General features: G+C 47.9%; 1 protein-coding gene across 1 annotated transcript; it reads left to right on the plus strand.

Moving 5' to 3' along the window:
* The first annotated feature begins 11,860 nt into the window (after positions 1 to 11,860).
* SHISA3 (shisa family member 3) lies at positions 11,861 to 16,759 on the plus strand. Its single transcript, XM_036332531.1, has 2 exons — positions 11,861 to 12,701; positions 15,272 to 16,759. Exons 1-2 carry the CDS (start codon positions 12,425 to 12,427, stop codon positions 15,709 to 15,711), a joined length of 717 nt encoding a protein of 238 aa, XP_036188424.1. The 5' UTR covers positions 11,861 to 12,424; the 3' UTR covers positions 15,712 to 16,759.

Consider the following 16,759-nt stretch of genomic DNA (forward strand, 5'->3'; position numbering starts at 1 on the left):
TATACACAGGTCTCCATTTCTCTCTCGCTTCTCAGGGAGAAGCTACACACCCCTAGCTCCAGTATTTCTAACCTCTTGGCCTTTCACAGAACGTTCTCTGCCCTCTTCCAGGACAGAACGATTTTGACAGCTATGCTATCAGATCCCTTTGCTTGGAAGTGCATTTATTCTTCTTCCTAAGTAAAGAGTCGGCTCCAGAGGCCAATCCTTTTTAAACCCATAATATTTAGTGAGAGCTGAATGTTACACAAGTGTGAATGAAAGAAGAAGTCTACAAAGTCAATTTTAATATCCTGCATAACTAGTCTATTACTAAATCTTTTTAACTGCAGAAAAAATATCCAAACATAAAAGCTTAATGCACTTGTGACCCTTGAAATCTGAGCTTTTTAATAAAAAAGATGAAACTATGGAACGACATTCCCTCCAACACTAACACATTTAGACTGTCAGCCAGGCTAAGGTGTGTGCAATATTCATTGTGAAGGGGCTGATTAAGATGCCTGATTCTTTAGCTAATTGCAAATCTGCCAGGTGACTCAAGACCTGTGTAGGCCTGGACTTCCCAGGTAGAAACGATTCAGTTTATTAAATTTCAAATTGTGTTAGTGAAATGAGTAAAAACAAAAAAGATTATTTATTAAGAAAAAGAAATCAACTTGAATTTTTGTGTCATATAATAAAACAACCAATTGATTGATCAAATCTTTCCCTGTTGTTCTCACTGTGCAGCAGTCTCACAGGGAATGAGGAGACCACCCAGGGGATGGATTTAGACTCTGGAGGTGGTGAGAACATGAGTGCGGAGCTGATACATTTGGCTGTGTGGTCTTGGGCAAGTTACTTATATTCTGAGTCTTCTCATAGGATCCCTATGGCCATTAAACAAGGTAACACATGGCAAACACCTACCATAGTACCTAACAGAAAGTAGGAACCTACAAACAATTCTGAAAGACCTTCCAGACCCATGAGTGTAATATAAAAATAACTGTCATTTTGTGACCTTTATATTCAAAGGAATTTTTTCAACCTAGAAGAACAACTTAATGAAAATAAGTCAATGTTCCATTTATTTAAAAAAGTGATCATTGAGTTACCTTTAAGTGAATCAAAAACCCTAATGTTCACTAATTATCACCATTTTATATGAAGTTTTCTTAAACAGTGTTTCTTGTGTGAATAACTTATTTTTCCTTCTTATAATGAAACCGCTGAGGTCTAGCAATACCATTAAGATGTTAGAATATTTTCATTCAATTAACTTAAATTATGTAATGTGAAAATGACTGCCGGCCAGGAGGCTGATGGCCAGTGTCGTTCTGGTTGGAAATTATATTTCACACGTCGGTTTATTTAGTTAGAATTTTCTTGGGGTAATAAAAATAGTGTTATATAGAAATCAGTTGCATCTAACCTCACACAAACTGCCATAAATGAGTCTTGCAAATTCTACACTGACCGACGGTGCAGCGCTCCCAGAAGGCACCTTTACCGTAAAATAAGGCTATATCAGTCCTGCTCCCAGTGAGTTGTGGATAGCTGAAATGCTCCAGATAACGGATTTAAAAAAACAGAACAGTGAACATTTCAACTATTTGGATTGGAACATTTTCTGATTGTATAATGCACTTATTTTTTCCTTCAACGGATTTTATGTGGATTAGGATGCAAACATTTTTTAATGACTCGTGATAAGGAATCCAATCCAGGTCTTAGGGTTTGAATTATTCCCTCCATGTCACTCTTGGGTTTGCTTTCCTCCGTATAAATTTCCTGACAACACAAGACATGGTACTTTCAGTGACCTGTCACAGGACATTGTTCTGGCAGGAATACTGTCCAGATCAGCAAAGATGGAGGTCTTGGCAGAGACCCCAGCACCACCACCTCCTCCTCTGGCCATTCATGCAGAGTCCGCCAGGATCTGGCCTCTGTCATCCCGTGTGCAACCGGGAGAGGAGCGGGGGGTGGGCGGGAGCATTCAGAACCATGGCCCGTGTCATCAAAGTTTTTGTGGGCCAGTTGATGCCATTTGGAAAATCTGGAAGGATATCGCTCAAAATGTCCAGGTCACATACTGATTGTTCAGTGCAGATGTGAGACAGCGTGTGTCCTCTCGGTGCCAACAGAAGGGAGGGGCTGGTGATAAAGTCAGTAAGTTAAAACTGGCCTTGCTTGCTGCCATTGCTATGTTAACTTGCATCACAAATGGGAGGAGAGAGGAAATTAAAATATCTAAATTTATAACGGGGGTCTAAGGCAGGGATTGGCAAACTATGGCTTGCAAGCCAAATCTAGCCCACTCCCTGTTTTACATAGCCCACAATTATGAATGGTGGTTATGTTTTCAAATATTTGAAAAGAAATCATAAGAAGAATGTTTTGCGACAAGGGAAAATTGCATGAAATTCAAATTTCCGTGTCCATAAATAAAGTTTTATTGGAACACAGCCATGTCCATTCATTTACATTCATCCATGGCTGTTTTTATGCTATAACACCAGTTGAGTAGTAATGACAGAGACCATATGGCACACAAAGCCCAAAATATTTACTACCTGGTTTTCTTATAGAAAAAAATTGCTGACCACTGGTCTAGAAGAATAAATTTTCTTTGTCTTCTGCCTTGAAATTACTTTTTTTTTAGACTGAGCATGGGAAACTAAGGCTCTTTCTATGCTTATAAAAGCCCACCCATTCTTATAAATAATGGTGAGGAATTATTCCCAAATCTCATGGTGGAAATACCAACAATGTATGTGTATGTGTGTTTATGTCTACAGACACTAAGTATTTAAAATACTTAAATGTATTTCAAGCTGACCACCACATGTGATGATAATTATGAACATAAATTTTCCTTGTAAAACGATAATATTTATGAAATTATGTCAATAACTTAAACAACACATCTCATTTTTTTGTAACCTTCCCCTTAGTCAGCCAAAGGCATCCATTTACATAATCGTGTTCAGAATTTGTTAAAATAGGAAAGAGAGAAAGAAAAGGTAAATGTCCAGGTATAGATGACAAATAGGGGATTTTTTTTAAGTAATAGGGAGACAAGGGTCTTGAGAATCTGAGGATTTTCTAAGTTCCTTAAGTTCTTCTTTATTTAGGAGCCATGCCTATGTGACTTCAGGCTTATGATAAGCCTTTGGTAGAAAGAACCCGTGAATGATGTTAGGAAAGTCCCTGACCCCTGGGAAAAAGGAAAGCATGCCCACTCTGGCCCCCATGGAGAATGGGTAACAGAGGGGTACACATTTGAGAAGCAATAGTTAGACTAGTGTGTTCTGGTTACTCCTTACCAAGCTCAAGTCCCAGAGGGAATAAGGAGATGGGAGAGTGTCAGGAAATCCAGGATAAAATCAAAAGCAGAGTGGTCCCTGGCCAGTGTGGCTCAGTTGGTTGGAGCATCCTCCCATACACAGAAGGGTCTCAGGTTTATTCCCGGTCAGGGCACATACCTATGTTTTGGGTTTAATCTCTGGCCAGGGCACCGATGCCAGGAAACTGGTCAATGTTTCACTCTCACATTGATGTTTATCTCTTCCTCCCTTCCTCTCTCTCTAAAATAAATAAAAAAGCATGTCCTATGTGAAGATTAAAAAAAAAAAAAGCAGACTGGGGTTTGCTCCTTGCTCTATATGGGACTGTTGGGTGGAGACAGCCACAGTGTGTGACCATGCTCCAATGTGAGGAAGCCAGTTAAAATGACAGTAAGGGGTGGACAGGCAGATATCCTATATAATAAAAGGGTAATATGCAAATTGACCCTAACAGCAGAATGACTGGGAATGACTGGTCACTACGACACACACTGACCACCAGGGGGCAGATGCTTTGTTCAGCCACAAGCCAGGCTGATGGCTGCCAGCACAGTGGTGGTGGTGGGAGCCTCTCCCACCTCCTCAGCAGCACTAAGGATGTCTGACTGCAGCTTAGGCCTGCTCCCCGCTGGCAAGTGGACATCCCCCAAGGGGTCCCAGACTGCAGAGAGGGCCAAGGGACCCCCTCCCCCCCGGAGTGCACAAATTTTTGTGCACCGGACCTCTTGTATATATATCTTAGGTTAGCACTGGGAACTTCTCTTGGCTCCTGTGTATTGTAGAGGGATCTACCAGTAAAGAGTTTCTCATGCTATACATGCAACAAGGACAATAGCTGATGGTGCTGGCTGGCGGGGTTGCCACATTGAGGATGATTTACCCTGTAGCCAAGGACTGTGGATAGACTGCTCATGGCAAGCAGACTGAAGCAGGGGGAGGGTAGGAATATCCACAGCACCGCCCCCCCCCCCCCCCCGCCCCAAGAGCCAAGGTGGAGCTGGGAAAGGGAGGGTCACAGGCCTTTTGCAAGCTTAGAGAATAAAGCATGTGCTTGCCAACCACAGACTTATGCTCAGGCCAAGAGAAAAGTCAAGACAGATAGATAGAATAGATACAGGAAAATAGAGCCTGTGTGAGGATGTAAATCACTTCCTTATATAAAAATAGTGAACTAAATTTGGTGCCAGACTTTGTGACTTTTTATGCTTTCTTAAGAAGCTGGGGGTGGGCGGTGAAGATTTCCAGTCTTCAAGAGGGCTGAGGTTGCCAAGTACATTCTAGATCAGCGGTTCTCAACCTGTGGGTCGCGACCCCTTTGGAAGTCGAACGACCCTTTCACAGGGGTCGCCTAAGACCATTGGAAAACACATATATAATTACATGTGTAATTGTTTTTGTGACTAATTACTATGCTTTAATTATGTTCAATTTGTAACCATGAAATTGGGGGTCACCACAACATGAGGAACTGTATTAAAGGGTCGCGGCATTAGGAAGGTTGAGGACCACCGTTCTAGATGGAAGAGGCAGAATGGCACATAAACTAAAGAGTGGCTGCATCCTAGTTTTGAATATATTCCATCGGAACAGCCCTGTGGACTGCTACAGACGCGATGTCTATTTCAAGCCCAATTCAAATGGAGAAGCCAAAACAGAAAAAAGATGCCAAGGATGAGTTTCCTTCTTGTCCTTGATTACAAAACTGTGCTACAGCGGCACGAAGGGGAGCACAGACTGAACGGTTGGATAAAGTCGGATGACGGGTCGGATAAAATCAGAAGGACTCCAGTGCACAGAGCTGAGGGCACGTGCGTGCTAGATACAAAACGCCGCTATTTAGGAAGATGACACTGTTGACCCGTTTGCTGCAGGAGGGGATGACGCGGAGTTCATTTTCCATGCTGCAGATTTGATTGTGTCCGAGTTCCCTGGCTCTCGCCCTCACATAATAGACAGCGGGTGTTCGCAAGCCAAGGTCAAGTGTGCATTCTCTGTCCCTGAGGAAACTTAGGTGACCCATAGTGGGTGGCAGTTAGGATCTTTTCCTCATTGGCCCCTCATGTGACCAGCATAAAACCAAACACCACCTATCTGAAAAGGAGAAAAATTAAAATGAAAGATACTTTTGACAGCAATTATATGGGAGCCGTCAAAAGAATTCCTAATGATTTACAAAATTTAAGGGTGACTTAAAATTTTTCAGCCCTAGCCCGTTTGGCTCAGTGGATAGAGTTGTGGGCCTGTGGACTGAAGGGTCCCTGGTTCAATTCCAGACAAGGGTACATGCCTGGGTTTTGGGCTCGATGCCCAGTAGGGGACGTGCAGGAGGCAGCCAATTAATGATTCTCTCTCATCATTGATGTTTCTCTTTCTCTTTCCCTCTCCCTTCTTCTCTGAAATCAATAAAAATCTATTAAAATTTTTTTTTCAAAGCATTGTATGGCTGGCAAAGGTGAGAAGGGGAGTAAGAGGACAGAAACAAGACAAGAATGCTCTGTTTCCTTTACTCTCCGAAAACCTTTCTCATCTAAAGATCATGTGGCCTCTGAGCAGCAAAATATCATGTTTCCAGGGTCAGTTCCCTCTCCGTGCTGCTCCACACCCTGCTGAAAGCCAGCTCCTCGGGGAGCCCAGGAACCGGGCTGGCCTGTCTTCATTCTGCAAGCACTCAGAAGGAAATGCCCCTGGCTGAGTAAGGGGTGGAGCTGGGGAGAATCCATCTACCGTCAAGGAAGTTTCAATTAACTGTAGATGCCAATTAATTTAATTTATATTTCTGCATGAAAAATGTCACTCTATTATACATGTGCTGGAAAATTGCCAGGAGCTCAGGTTCATAAATTACATCTCTACTGACATAGTATGGAATCATAGACTAACTGGATACTTATTAAATGCCCACCTGTTCTTGGGGGCTACGCCTTGTAGAAATCTAGCTGAAATAAGGTCTGTCCAGCAGTGTCTGTCTCTACTCTGATCATCTGACACCCTCCGTTACCCTTCTCTGCTCCTAGCTTTGGGGCCTATCTTAGGAGAACAATTCTAAACTTGAATAATCAATACTCAATTGCCAGTGGTTATGAATGGGCACATTGAGTGAATAGGGGAATGAAGGATGGAGAACTGTAAATAATCCATTCCAATTAACCAGGGCATAGGCCTATGCTGGTTAGCAGGAAACTTGCCATGATTATTTGACTGTAGATTCAAACCAGCTGGTGCTGGGTAATGCCTACTGGTTCTGAAGCCCCTGCTCTGAGCCAGATTTGCTACACATTTTGTTTTGAATCCTACAACCACCCTTTAAGGAAGGGACCATTCCCTTTCACCCTCCCCCACCCCCTTGTTTTAGAGACATGAAAACTGAGGTCTAGGAAGCTGAAATGTCCTTGCTCAAGGTCACATGATCAGAAAGAGGCACACTCAAAGCCAGACTTGTCTGATTCAAAACTAGAATTTTCTTTCTACTGTGCTGGCTGATTTTTCTCTGCATCATAGCTCTATTCTGTTAGGCAAGTCTCACCAGTACCTCCATGGGGGATCGGCCCATAACTGCCCTATTCTAACAGTGCCAACACACTGGACAGTTCTTGACGAGCTACCTTTACAGTTAAATCACCAGGAGTTGACTCTACAAATACTCCTGCTCAGGAGAGTTACCCTGCTCTCCCCTGGTGCAGCTCCCAGACACTCAGCTTTAGACAGTAGTGAGACATATGTCAGTTGTCACTCGCTCTCAACCAATCATCTATTGTTTCTAGTCAGTTATTTACTCAACATTTACTGAGCACTCACTATGCACCAGGATGTAAAAAGGAAGAAGGACGTCAAACTACTGGGGAAGACAGATGACCTATCACAAAATTACAACGAGGAATGGTAAATGCTCTATGTTTACTAAGGGAAAACACTGATTTTGTCATTTATTCAGTCATTCACTGATGCCCTCTATGACTACTTATACAGGGGTCCTCAAACTACGGCCTGCAGGCCACATGCAAATACAAATTTTGTATTTGTTCCTGTTTTGTTTTTTTACTTCAAAATAAGATATGTGCAGTGTGCATAGGAATTTGTTCATAGTTTTTTTTTAAACTATAGTTCGGCCCTCCAACGGTCTGAGGGACAGTGAACTGGCCCCTTGTTTAAAAAGTTTGAGGACCCCTGATTATTGAGTGCCTATGATGTGCTAGGCAACAGGTCTGCTCTACCACGTGCAAGCCAGGGCAAGAGTAGACCTAGAGGCCTCCAGCCTGCCTCTGCCCCGCCCCCTCCTTCTTCCCATCCCTAACCCCATCTGGTACTGCAGGGGGCCTCTCCTGTACCTGTTCGAGCACCCTATTCCGTGTTTACCAATTTTTAACCACCTTCCCCTAGAACCACTTAAGACCAGGAAGAGACTTCTGTCTTAGAAGCAAGCCCAGGTTCCCAAGCTTGCGTGGGAGTGCTGGGGTCCTGAGGCCCAGAGACTGGTATGGAAAGGGAGGAAATGGGCTTTGGGTGGGCCTGTCCCTTTGGCTCAATTCATTCCTTCCCCTGTGGTTGGAGGCAAGGGCTGAGGAGACCCAGAGGGGCTCAGAGGATGGTCCTCAGACCAGCATCCTCCCCATCAGCTGGGAGCTTGCCTGGATATGTAGAGTCTCAGGCCCCTCTGCAGGCTCTGGAGATCAAATTCTGCATTTTAACAAGGCCTCCAGGTGACTCCTATGCACGTTTGGTTTGAGAAACACTGCTTCAGGAGCCCTGTGTCTAATCCCCTCTCTATAAACCCAGAGTCTGAGGCCAGCTAAGCACAGGTGGGGGAGGGGTCCAGCTTGGGGCTGGGAGCATACTTCTGGGCACCTTGCTATTCTCTAATGGTGAATATATTCCCAAGAAAATTTGAGAAAAAAATTTCTTTCCAGTCACTCAGATTGACTTGCTCCTAGAATAAGAGATTTATAATGAGTGGTCCAAGAAAGAGAATTCCAAAGTCATGGGCAAAGCATTAAAGGAAGGTTGGTGATAACTCATCACTATAGGAAAGAAGTTGAGGGAGCATTGAAAAACTTCTTGTTTTCTATTTTATTTCTGGAGCCAGTGCAAACCAGCTGGAGGAGCGTCCATAGCCAAGATTAATTGTCATTTTTAATTTTTCACTTCTGTATTCCTTTGGCCTTTTCTCCTCCTTTTATGAGTACATTTTAGTTCCCACCCCTTTTGATGCACCCATTTTGCCGTTTTTCTTCACTTCTCTGTTTTTTTTTTTGTTTTGTTTTGTTTTTCACTTCTCTGTTTTTGCTTTTCTTAATCTTGCACTTTGCTCCAAAGAAAATCAAACAAAGAGAAGCGAACAGGACAAGGTTTAAAAACATGGTCTGGTGCTAGTTTCATGTGGTTGCAAATTTCTATCAATTAAAAACAAAACATTTTTAACAAGTAATTTTTATTCATACATAAAATATAGAATTGCATTTTGATTTTTATAAGTACCTTAGAACCAGCTACAATTATTACCTTATTGCCAATTGTGGTTCAGTTTTGCCTCTTCCATCTTCACATCTCCATCCTCCCTCCCTCCCTCCCTCCTTCCCTCCCTCCCTCCTTCCTTTTCTTTCTCTCCCTCTCTCCCTCCTTCCCTTCCTTTCTCTCCCTCCCTTCCTTCCTTCCTCCTCCTCCTCCTCCTCCTCCTCCTTCTTCTTTCTCTCTCTCTCTCTCTCTCTCTCTCTCTCTCTCTCTCTCTCTCCCTCCCTCCCTCCCTCCCTCCCTCCCTCCCTCCTTCCTCTCTCATTTAATAAAGCAAATCCTAGACATATCATCGAACTCATTTCTTATACAATTTCCTGGAGGTAGTGCCACAAGAGAATGTAGGCTGAGGAAGTGATCTTTTATATTTTCTTCATCAGAATATGGAATTTGTATTACTGAGATAAGGAGAAATATAGAATTTCTAAAACTGCTACATAATACCTCAGATGGTGTAGATCTTATTTTCCATCTCCACACTCTCCCCCTAGAGTCTTTGAGGGAGGTCTATGAGAACTTTTTTATATTCTTTTACTATTAAAGTAGTAACAGAATAATAGAAACTTTGGGTGTTCATAAACTTAAGAGGAAGTGTATGTTCTCGTACTGTGCCCAAAGAGCTTTCAGAGAACATCCTTTTTGCAGTTAAAATTCGTTCATGTTGCCCAGCTGGCATGGCTCAGTGGTTGAATGTTGACCTATGAACCAGGAGGTCACTGTTCAATTTCCGGTTAGGGCACATGCCTGGGTTGCAGGCTCTGTCCCCAGTGTGGGGTGTGTGGGAGGTAGCCTATCAGTGATTCTCTCTCATCATTGATGTTTCTATCTCTCTCTCTCTCTCTCCCTTCCTCTCTGAGATCAATTTAAAAAAAAATGTTTAAAATTTGTCCATGCAAAATTTGAGGAGATATTCTGTGTCAAGGAACCAAACACATTTCCCCACGTAGCCCTGAACAGATGGCCATAATGGTTTAACGGCACTTTGGACCAGGATCAAGATACGAAAGCATGGCGCACATCAGGTCTATGGAGTATCAAATAATTTGAAGGTTTGGGTATTTTCCATTAGTAAATATCCAGCGAAATTTGAGTGAAATACCCTCGAAATCAGTCAAATAGACAGAGGCTTTGAATGAGGGAATTAATTATGCTGGTGTGCTAAGGAAAAGAACCCCACTGTGGTATGGAGAATGTAATTAATGGGAGGTGAGTGCCAACAAATCACTCCTTAAAAATATTAATGCTATCACAGGACAGCCGGATAATGAGAGAAACGTGACCCTTGGGGGACTGGCAAGGGTTGCCGTAGCTACTCCAGAACTTTATGCAGTTGTGACGTAATGGAATTCCTCTCAATTTAACAAAAATAATATTAAGAGGTGTGGTTCTGGGCAAGTTATTAGCCGTAAACACGTCTTCGTCGTTTTATCATCTTATTATAATCACTATGTCGCACTTTTGCTGTGGTTCTAAATGACTTTCCCTCTTAATTGCTCAGGATATATATAACCCAAACACCACTCCTAAAAAGCAACTTTTAAAAAGCCCCGTGGCGTGAAAATAAAAACACAGTCTCTAAGTAATTTCTGCACAACAATGTCCATATGCTTGATGTTTAAGTCAAGAAAAAACTGTCCCATTGTTTGTGGATGAAAGCCTGGGTTTAATTTGGTTTTACTTTATAGCTTATTATTACTGTCCCAAGAAAAATCTAAGCGAGCAATAAAGTTAAATACGGATTTACATGGTCCTACTGAATATCTGAAATGTTGGGCGTTATTTTGACATTCGCATAACTCAGTGAGAATCCTGATATTTAACATCAGAAATCAGAAGCAGTTCTTGACGTGGGGTATACTTTAACTTAGATTTTAAAAAAGAAACCGTTCCCTTCAGGGTGTATATATTTACGCTCCTCTGAGCCGTCTGGGATCTTCGGAAGCCGCAGGCGTGGTCTATGCTTTTTATGACCGCACGTTGTCATTTCTGGTCGCGGCCAGTTTTGTCTCTTTTGGTTCACCCGACTCACCAACATCTAAACCGGGGACAGGGGCATTCAGCGCGTTTGACAAATCGGTGGAGGTACGCGGGCCGCATTCACACATACCAGTGCAGGACGAGAGGAAGTTCGGGATGCAGAAGAAATAAATTCTTGAGCGTAGCCGGGGCTTCACATAACACCAGTTTCATAAGGCACTTAAGCCGCTCAAGGAGCAGTGCCCCCGAAAACAGCACACAGGGGACACATCCTTTAAATAAATGTGTTTCTTTGCCCCAACAGAAGTTCAGATCTGCTCCATTATCATTCATTTTGTTCTTTGATTTCCTTCGCGGGCAAGTCGTGCTCTTTGAGGTTTTGCAAGTTGCCCTGGCGGGTGAGTGGAGTGACCCTCGATTCTTCACTCAGCGGCGCGCCGGTTAGGGGGGTGGGGGAGGGAGTGCAAGCGTGTGTGTGTGTGTGTGTGTGTGTGTGTGTGTGTGTGTAAATGTGCCGGCTCGCTGCGGGGGGAAAAGTGGGAACTTAGTAGCAATCTCAGTGCACATATTGGCAGCCCCTAAAAATCACGCTGTCCGTCCAGAACCCTTAGAACAGGTGTCCTAGGAATGAGTGCGGACGCGCGCCACAGGCGACAGAAGAACCGACAAACCTCAGCGCTGCGGTGATGTTGATTAGATGCATAAAAAGCATCAACCCGCGTCGGCACCCTTTCACCAACGCGCGTGGATAGGCACGGACACCCGGTGGCCCTCTCCCCTCTCCATTCTGCGGAACGTTCTGAGCTGAGCAAGAGTTGGGGGGCGTGTGGGGAGGATCTGGACTCCTCAGGTTTAGAGCCGAGACGTGGGGGAGCGCGGTGGGCGGGGGAGGGGGGCCGGGGAAGGCGGAGGGCCGGGTCCACGTCGCGCCCTCGGCGATTAGCCCCAGCGGCGCGACCCGGGAGGCGGACTCTTTCTTCACCCTCGCCGTCTCCCCCTCCCTCTTCCCTTTTAAAGGACGCCTGGCAGGCAGAGCTGTCAGCAACAGGAGGCCGTTCGGACTTGGCCGGGCGCGGCTGACTCCTGCTCCCGGGACAGACCGGGGCGGGTGCCGCGGGGCCGCGTGTCCCGGGAGCCACACGTGGGGCGCTCCCATTCTCCCTCCTTTGGGCTCCGCTCCGGACCTGCCGAGTCCGAGCGCCGCGCGGCCCTGGCGTGGCCCGCCCCGGGCGCGATGGCCCCGTGAGCCGCGGAGAGGGAGGCGGCCAGGGCTCGACGCGCCCCCCGCGGCGGGAGCAGCCGGAGCGGTATGAGCCGCGCCCAGGGCGGCGGCAGCGGCCCCCGCAGCCTCCTCTGCCGGCGCCTCCCGCGGGCCCCGGTCCACTTGCCCCCGCGCACCATGCCGAGCCCCGGCCGGCGGATGCCCCAGCGCAGCCCCGGGCGCCTCCCCGGCCCCCGCTAACGCACCCGGGAGCGGCCGCGGCCCCCGAGGCAGCCTCCCGCGCCGCGCCCCGGGGGAGGCGGATCCGCGGGGCGCCCCGAGCCCCCGCTGCGCCCCTCGCTCTCCCGCCGCGTCCCCCTCCCGGCCGCCCCGGGCGCGCGCGGCGATGGGGGCGCTGCTGGCCGTCTGCCTGCTCCTGGGCTGGCTGCGCGGGGGCCCCGCGGGCGCCCAGCCGCCCGGCGAGTATTGCCACGGCTGGGTGGACGCGCAGGGCAACGACCACGACGGCTTCCAGTGCCCGGAGGACTTCGACACGCGGGACGCCACCATCTGCTGCGGCTCCTGCGCGCTGCGCTACTGCTGCGCCGCGGCCGACGCCCGGCTGGAGCAGGGCGGCTGCACCAACGACCGCGGGGAGCTGGAGCCCCCGGGCCTCCCGGCGCGTGAGTGCGGGGCCCCCGGCGGCTGCTGCAGGGGGGGGCGGGGAGGTGTGCACACGGGGAGGCGCCCAGGTGCCCCTGGGTCTGTGCAAAGTGGACGCAGCGAGGGAGGTGGAGAGACCCCGACGGAGGGGGTGGCCGCGGCTCAGGTCAGGGCGTCCCATCGCTTGGCAGCCCCGACTCCCGCTCCTCGCGGTCCCCGCGGGTTGGGCCGAGGGGGAGTTTGCCGGGACCGCGAGGACCGCGACGCTGGCCCCGGTGACTCTGGGGAAGCCGGCGGGGGCCCCCGGGCCCGCGGGAGGCTGCAGAGAAGGGCTGTAGGGGCAGCCACTAGGCTGGCCTTGGGTTTTGGGGGCCCCGTCACTCCGGAAGGTGCCGAGGGCGCAGAGAATGCAACTCTCGGGGAGCGCTCCTCTGCAGCCCCGCAGCGCTAAGGAACTTCAGCCACTTCTCCCCGCCTTTGTGGTCTTTTGGTAGCGTTTCTAAACCGCTCGTCCATTTTCCGACTTCCTTTCATTTCTCTGCATCGAATTACCCTCTGCAGCCCACCCCCTATTGTCACGCCTTTCAGAGAGGCCGGGGTCCTCGCGGCGGAGATTTAGAAACCAGGGTCGCCGGGGCTTCCCCGCCCCCTATTCTCACGTCGGAAAACACGGGTCAAATTTCCGCTCACTTCAGAGCGGAATAAATCACAACCCCAGCAGAGCAACTTTACACGCTAACAGAAAAAAAAAAAAAAAAAAAAGACCTTCCCACCTGAGTCCGAACATCAGGGAAACCCTTTAGAGCTCCGGGCGATGGTTTTACGGCCCGGAAACCGGAGGAGCGGGCGGAGCTGAGCGCCCCGCACCCCAGACTCGGGCGCGGGCGGAGGTCCGAAGCCTGGGAGAGACGGTCCGGCCAGACGAGGAGAGGTGGAGAGAGAATGAATGAATGAATGAATGAATGAGGCTGGCGCTCTCCCTCCTGCCCCCGCCAGGAGAGGGGTGCTTTACCCAGAGGAAAGGGGAGCCCGCTCTTGCCTAGAATTTCATTGGACTTTCAAGAAATCTAGCTTTGGAGGTCGGGCTGCCCAGCCTAGAGGAATTGGGAAGCGGCTACTGGAGAAAAGATCACCAGCGGAAAGTCGGGCACTCCAGGCAGCCGGTTAGAAAGATACCCTCTTCTCACCTGGGGGCACCCGGTTGCTGTCCGTAGATACAGAGTGACCATCAACGACCCGCCTACTGCGGGGGACCCACGGGCTCTGCTCAGAGGGAGCGCAGCCCCCGCACTCACTGAGCTGGGGTCTGGCAGGTTCTCACCGGCTGTGGCTTTGTGCTTTGCCAGCGGTGTCACCTTGGGCCAGTTACGGAACTGCTCTGGGCCTCCTCTCACTCCTAAAACGGGCATGTCACTCTCAGAGGTAGGCCGTGGATGGCACGCGAGTGCAGGGACGCTGAGCAGTGCTCATTCCATTCCCCCGCCCCCTCCCACCGCCTTCCACAGGTGTTACCAAACCCGGCCTAATGGGTGGTCCATTGAGGAGCTTACACCTAGGAGCCCACAGAACTTGGGGGTTGATAGTTCCCCGTCACCCACTGCCTCAGAGAATGTAGAAAACTGTCTGGTATCTTTCCATACCTGGAAAATAGAGCATAGCATGCCCACCTCCATGAGACCTGAATCAGATGACAAATAAAAGAGAGCCACGCACAGGTAGGGCCTTGGGCAATGCAGGTTTTCTTTCTTCTGTCTCCAAACTGGAGGCGGCCTGCACGTGTGGCTCTATCAGTCAGGGGCTGCCGCTGGGGTGGGACATTTCCTGCCTGCCTTGTAGAGAGACAAGGAAGTTGGGGTTTGCTCTGCCAGAAGGATGCTCTCACACACAGTCTGGGCCACCAACGCCAGGATGTGCATCATGATCTACCTAAAGATCAGCCTCACCTTGGCAGGGTTTGCGTGGGAATTGAGAGGCAGACGTGTGGCTGCTGAAGTAGGCATCCCCACTTATTTCTGGAAACATCCAGAGATGACCATTTGTGATGCATTAGGAGACACAGTTAACTGGGGCCCACTGTGGGTTTCTTCACACAGCTCTTTCCATAGTCTGGCAAATTCCGGAGGGTCTCATTTAACAGGCCTAGTTCTCTTCGCCTAGATTGGAGATTCCGGGACGGGAGATGGATTTTCAGCCTCAGCTATGGGTCAAAGCCCTAAGGCCCCACCGTGATAACGCTACTAAAACCCGGATTTAAACCCAGAGTTACAGTAACCAAGAAAAACCCACCGTTTCCTTTCCTCGGTGCGTGAACAGGATCGAGTCTGTTCCTTCTGACTTCCAGATGTGCAATATGATGGCTAATTGCTAACAGAGGCTACAGTATCAGTTTCCTTCCTCTCCGCTAGGAGCAAGAATATTCCCTCATCACAGTTTACACTCTAGAAGTTACCAGTAACAAGCTCTGAGAAGTTGGGCTGACCAGTGGGAGTACTGAGCCGCCCACCTCCCACCCCTGAGCTGCCTGGAGTTTGGGAGACCCCTGTCCCAGCATCTGTCTATGTCCCTTTTTGTTTTTGTTTTTGCCTTTTAGAGCCTGTCTACGTCCCTTTCCTGATTGTCGGCTCCATCTTCATCGCCTTCATCATCCTGGGCTCTTTGGTGGCCATCTATTGCTGCACCTGCTTGAGACCCAAGGAGCCCTCCCAGCAGCCAATCCGCTTCTCCCTCCGCAGCTACCAGACAGAGACCCTGCCCATGATCTTGACCTCCACAAACCTCAGAGCACCTTCCAGGCAGTCCAGCACAGCCACCAGCTCCAGCTCCACGGGCGGCTCCATCCGAAGGTTCTCCTTTGCCAGGGCAGAGCCAGGCTGCTTGGTGCCCTCGCCACCTCCGCCGTACACCACAGGCCACCCAATCCACCTGACCCAGCCGTCCGGTTTCCTGGTGTCACCCCAATACTTTGCGTACCCGCTCCAGCAGGAGCCCCCACTGCCTGGGAAGACCTGTCCAGACTTCAGTTCCAGTTGACAGGCCCCGGCCATACATCCACCACGCGGTACCAGGGCAGGCGGGTGGGATGCTGCTGTCAATGCCACAGATATTTGCGAGGACACTTCCCTGGAACCCAGCGATGCCATGGAGGAGAGTGTGAGGGAAATACGACGCTTTCTAGTCTTCAGGTTCCTGGCTCCAGTCACAGCCTGACTGTGTTAGAGAACTGCTTTCTGGCTTTGAAAACATGGTGACCAGCACATTTCAATTTATGCTACTTTTATTCAAAAGATACAATAGTTCAAACTTTACAGTTGCCAACGGGTTGAAGATGTTTTATTGGACAACTCAGCTGTACTGTTTAGAAAAAGTCTACATGTTCTTTTCTCATTATAAGTTGTTTAGTGAATTATAATACAAATATATGCATAAATAAGCAAAGAGCAATACCTGGTTGTACTAGTAATTATTGAAGGTCCACTTAAAAGAATTTACTACTAAGTAAACTGAGGGGACAGCGAACGACCTATTTATGATTTTGGGAGCGACCTAACCATGAATAATGTTAGCATCATCAGAAACAGTTACTTTTTAAGTTAATAATTAAATTGTGTTTAAACTATAAGAGCTTTTTTCAGAATGCAAGATTTTGATAACCACAGGAGGCGTTTAAAGTTTTCAGTATTTACTCAGCTATTCATGGTAACACAGGACGTATGTGAACGCATTTCCCCCACCCACCTGAGGGAATATTTATTGCAGACTTTTTGTTCAGCAATATTTTCTGTTTAAGTGAAAGTTGGACAGTTGGGTCTTAAAACATTTATATGTAAAATGAGTTATGTACAAATGTAAAGATTTATAATTTAATGGATTTACCACATTGACGGTACTAATTATTTAGTAGTCACACTGTAATTTTTTATGTTAATATTAACTGTGGAGTTCAAAGTCCAGCTACTGGTTATAATCATCTAGTGTTACATATTGCAAACGTCACTGAGTTCCATGTCTGATGACTATGCATTTGGGCATGTATCCTGCTGGGTTAGAATAAATAACATACTTGTTTTCGTGAAATCTA

Source organism: Myotis myotis, unplaced genomic scaffold (genome assembly GCF_014108235.1).
Source record: "Myotis myotis isolate mMyoMyo1 unplaced genomic scaffold, mMyoMyo1.p scaffold_m19_p_1, whole genome shotgun sequence".
In the NCBI taxonomy this organism is placed as follows: Eukaryota; Metazoa; Chordata; class Mammalia; order Chiroptera; family Vespertilionidae; genus Myotis; species Myotis myotis.

What these genes read in the sequence shown, in the direction of transcription:
- SHISA3 (XM_036332531.1), top strand. Translation starts at nt 12,425, where the DNA reads ATGGGGGCGCTGCTGGCCGTCTGCCTGCTCCTGGGCTGGCTGCGCGGG. An exon ending in GCCCCCGGGCCTCCCGGCGC is followed by an intron (nt 12,702 to 15,271) that starts GTGAGTGCGGGG and finishes TTTGCCTTTTAG; the next exon opens with AGCCTGTCTACGTCCCTTTC.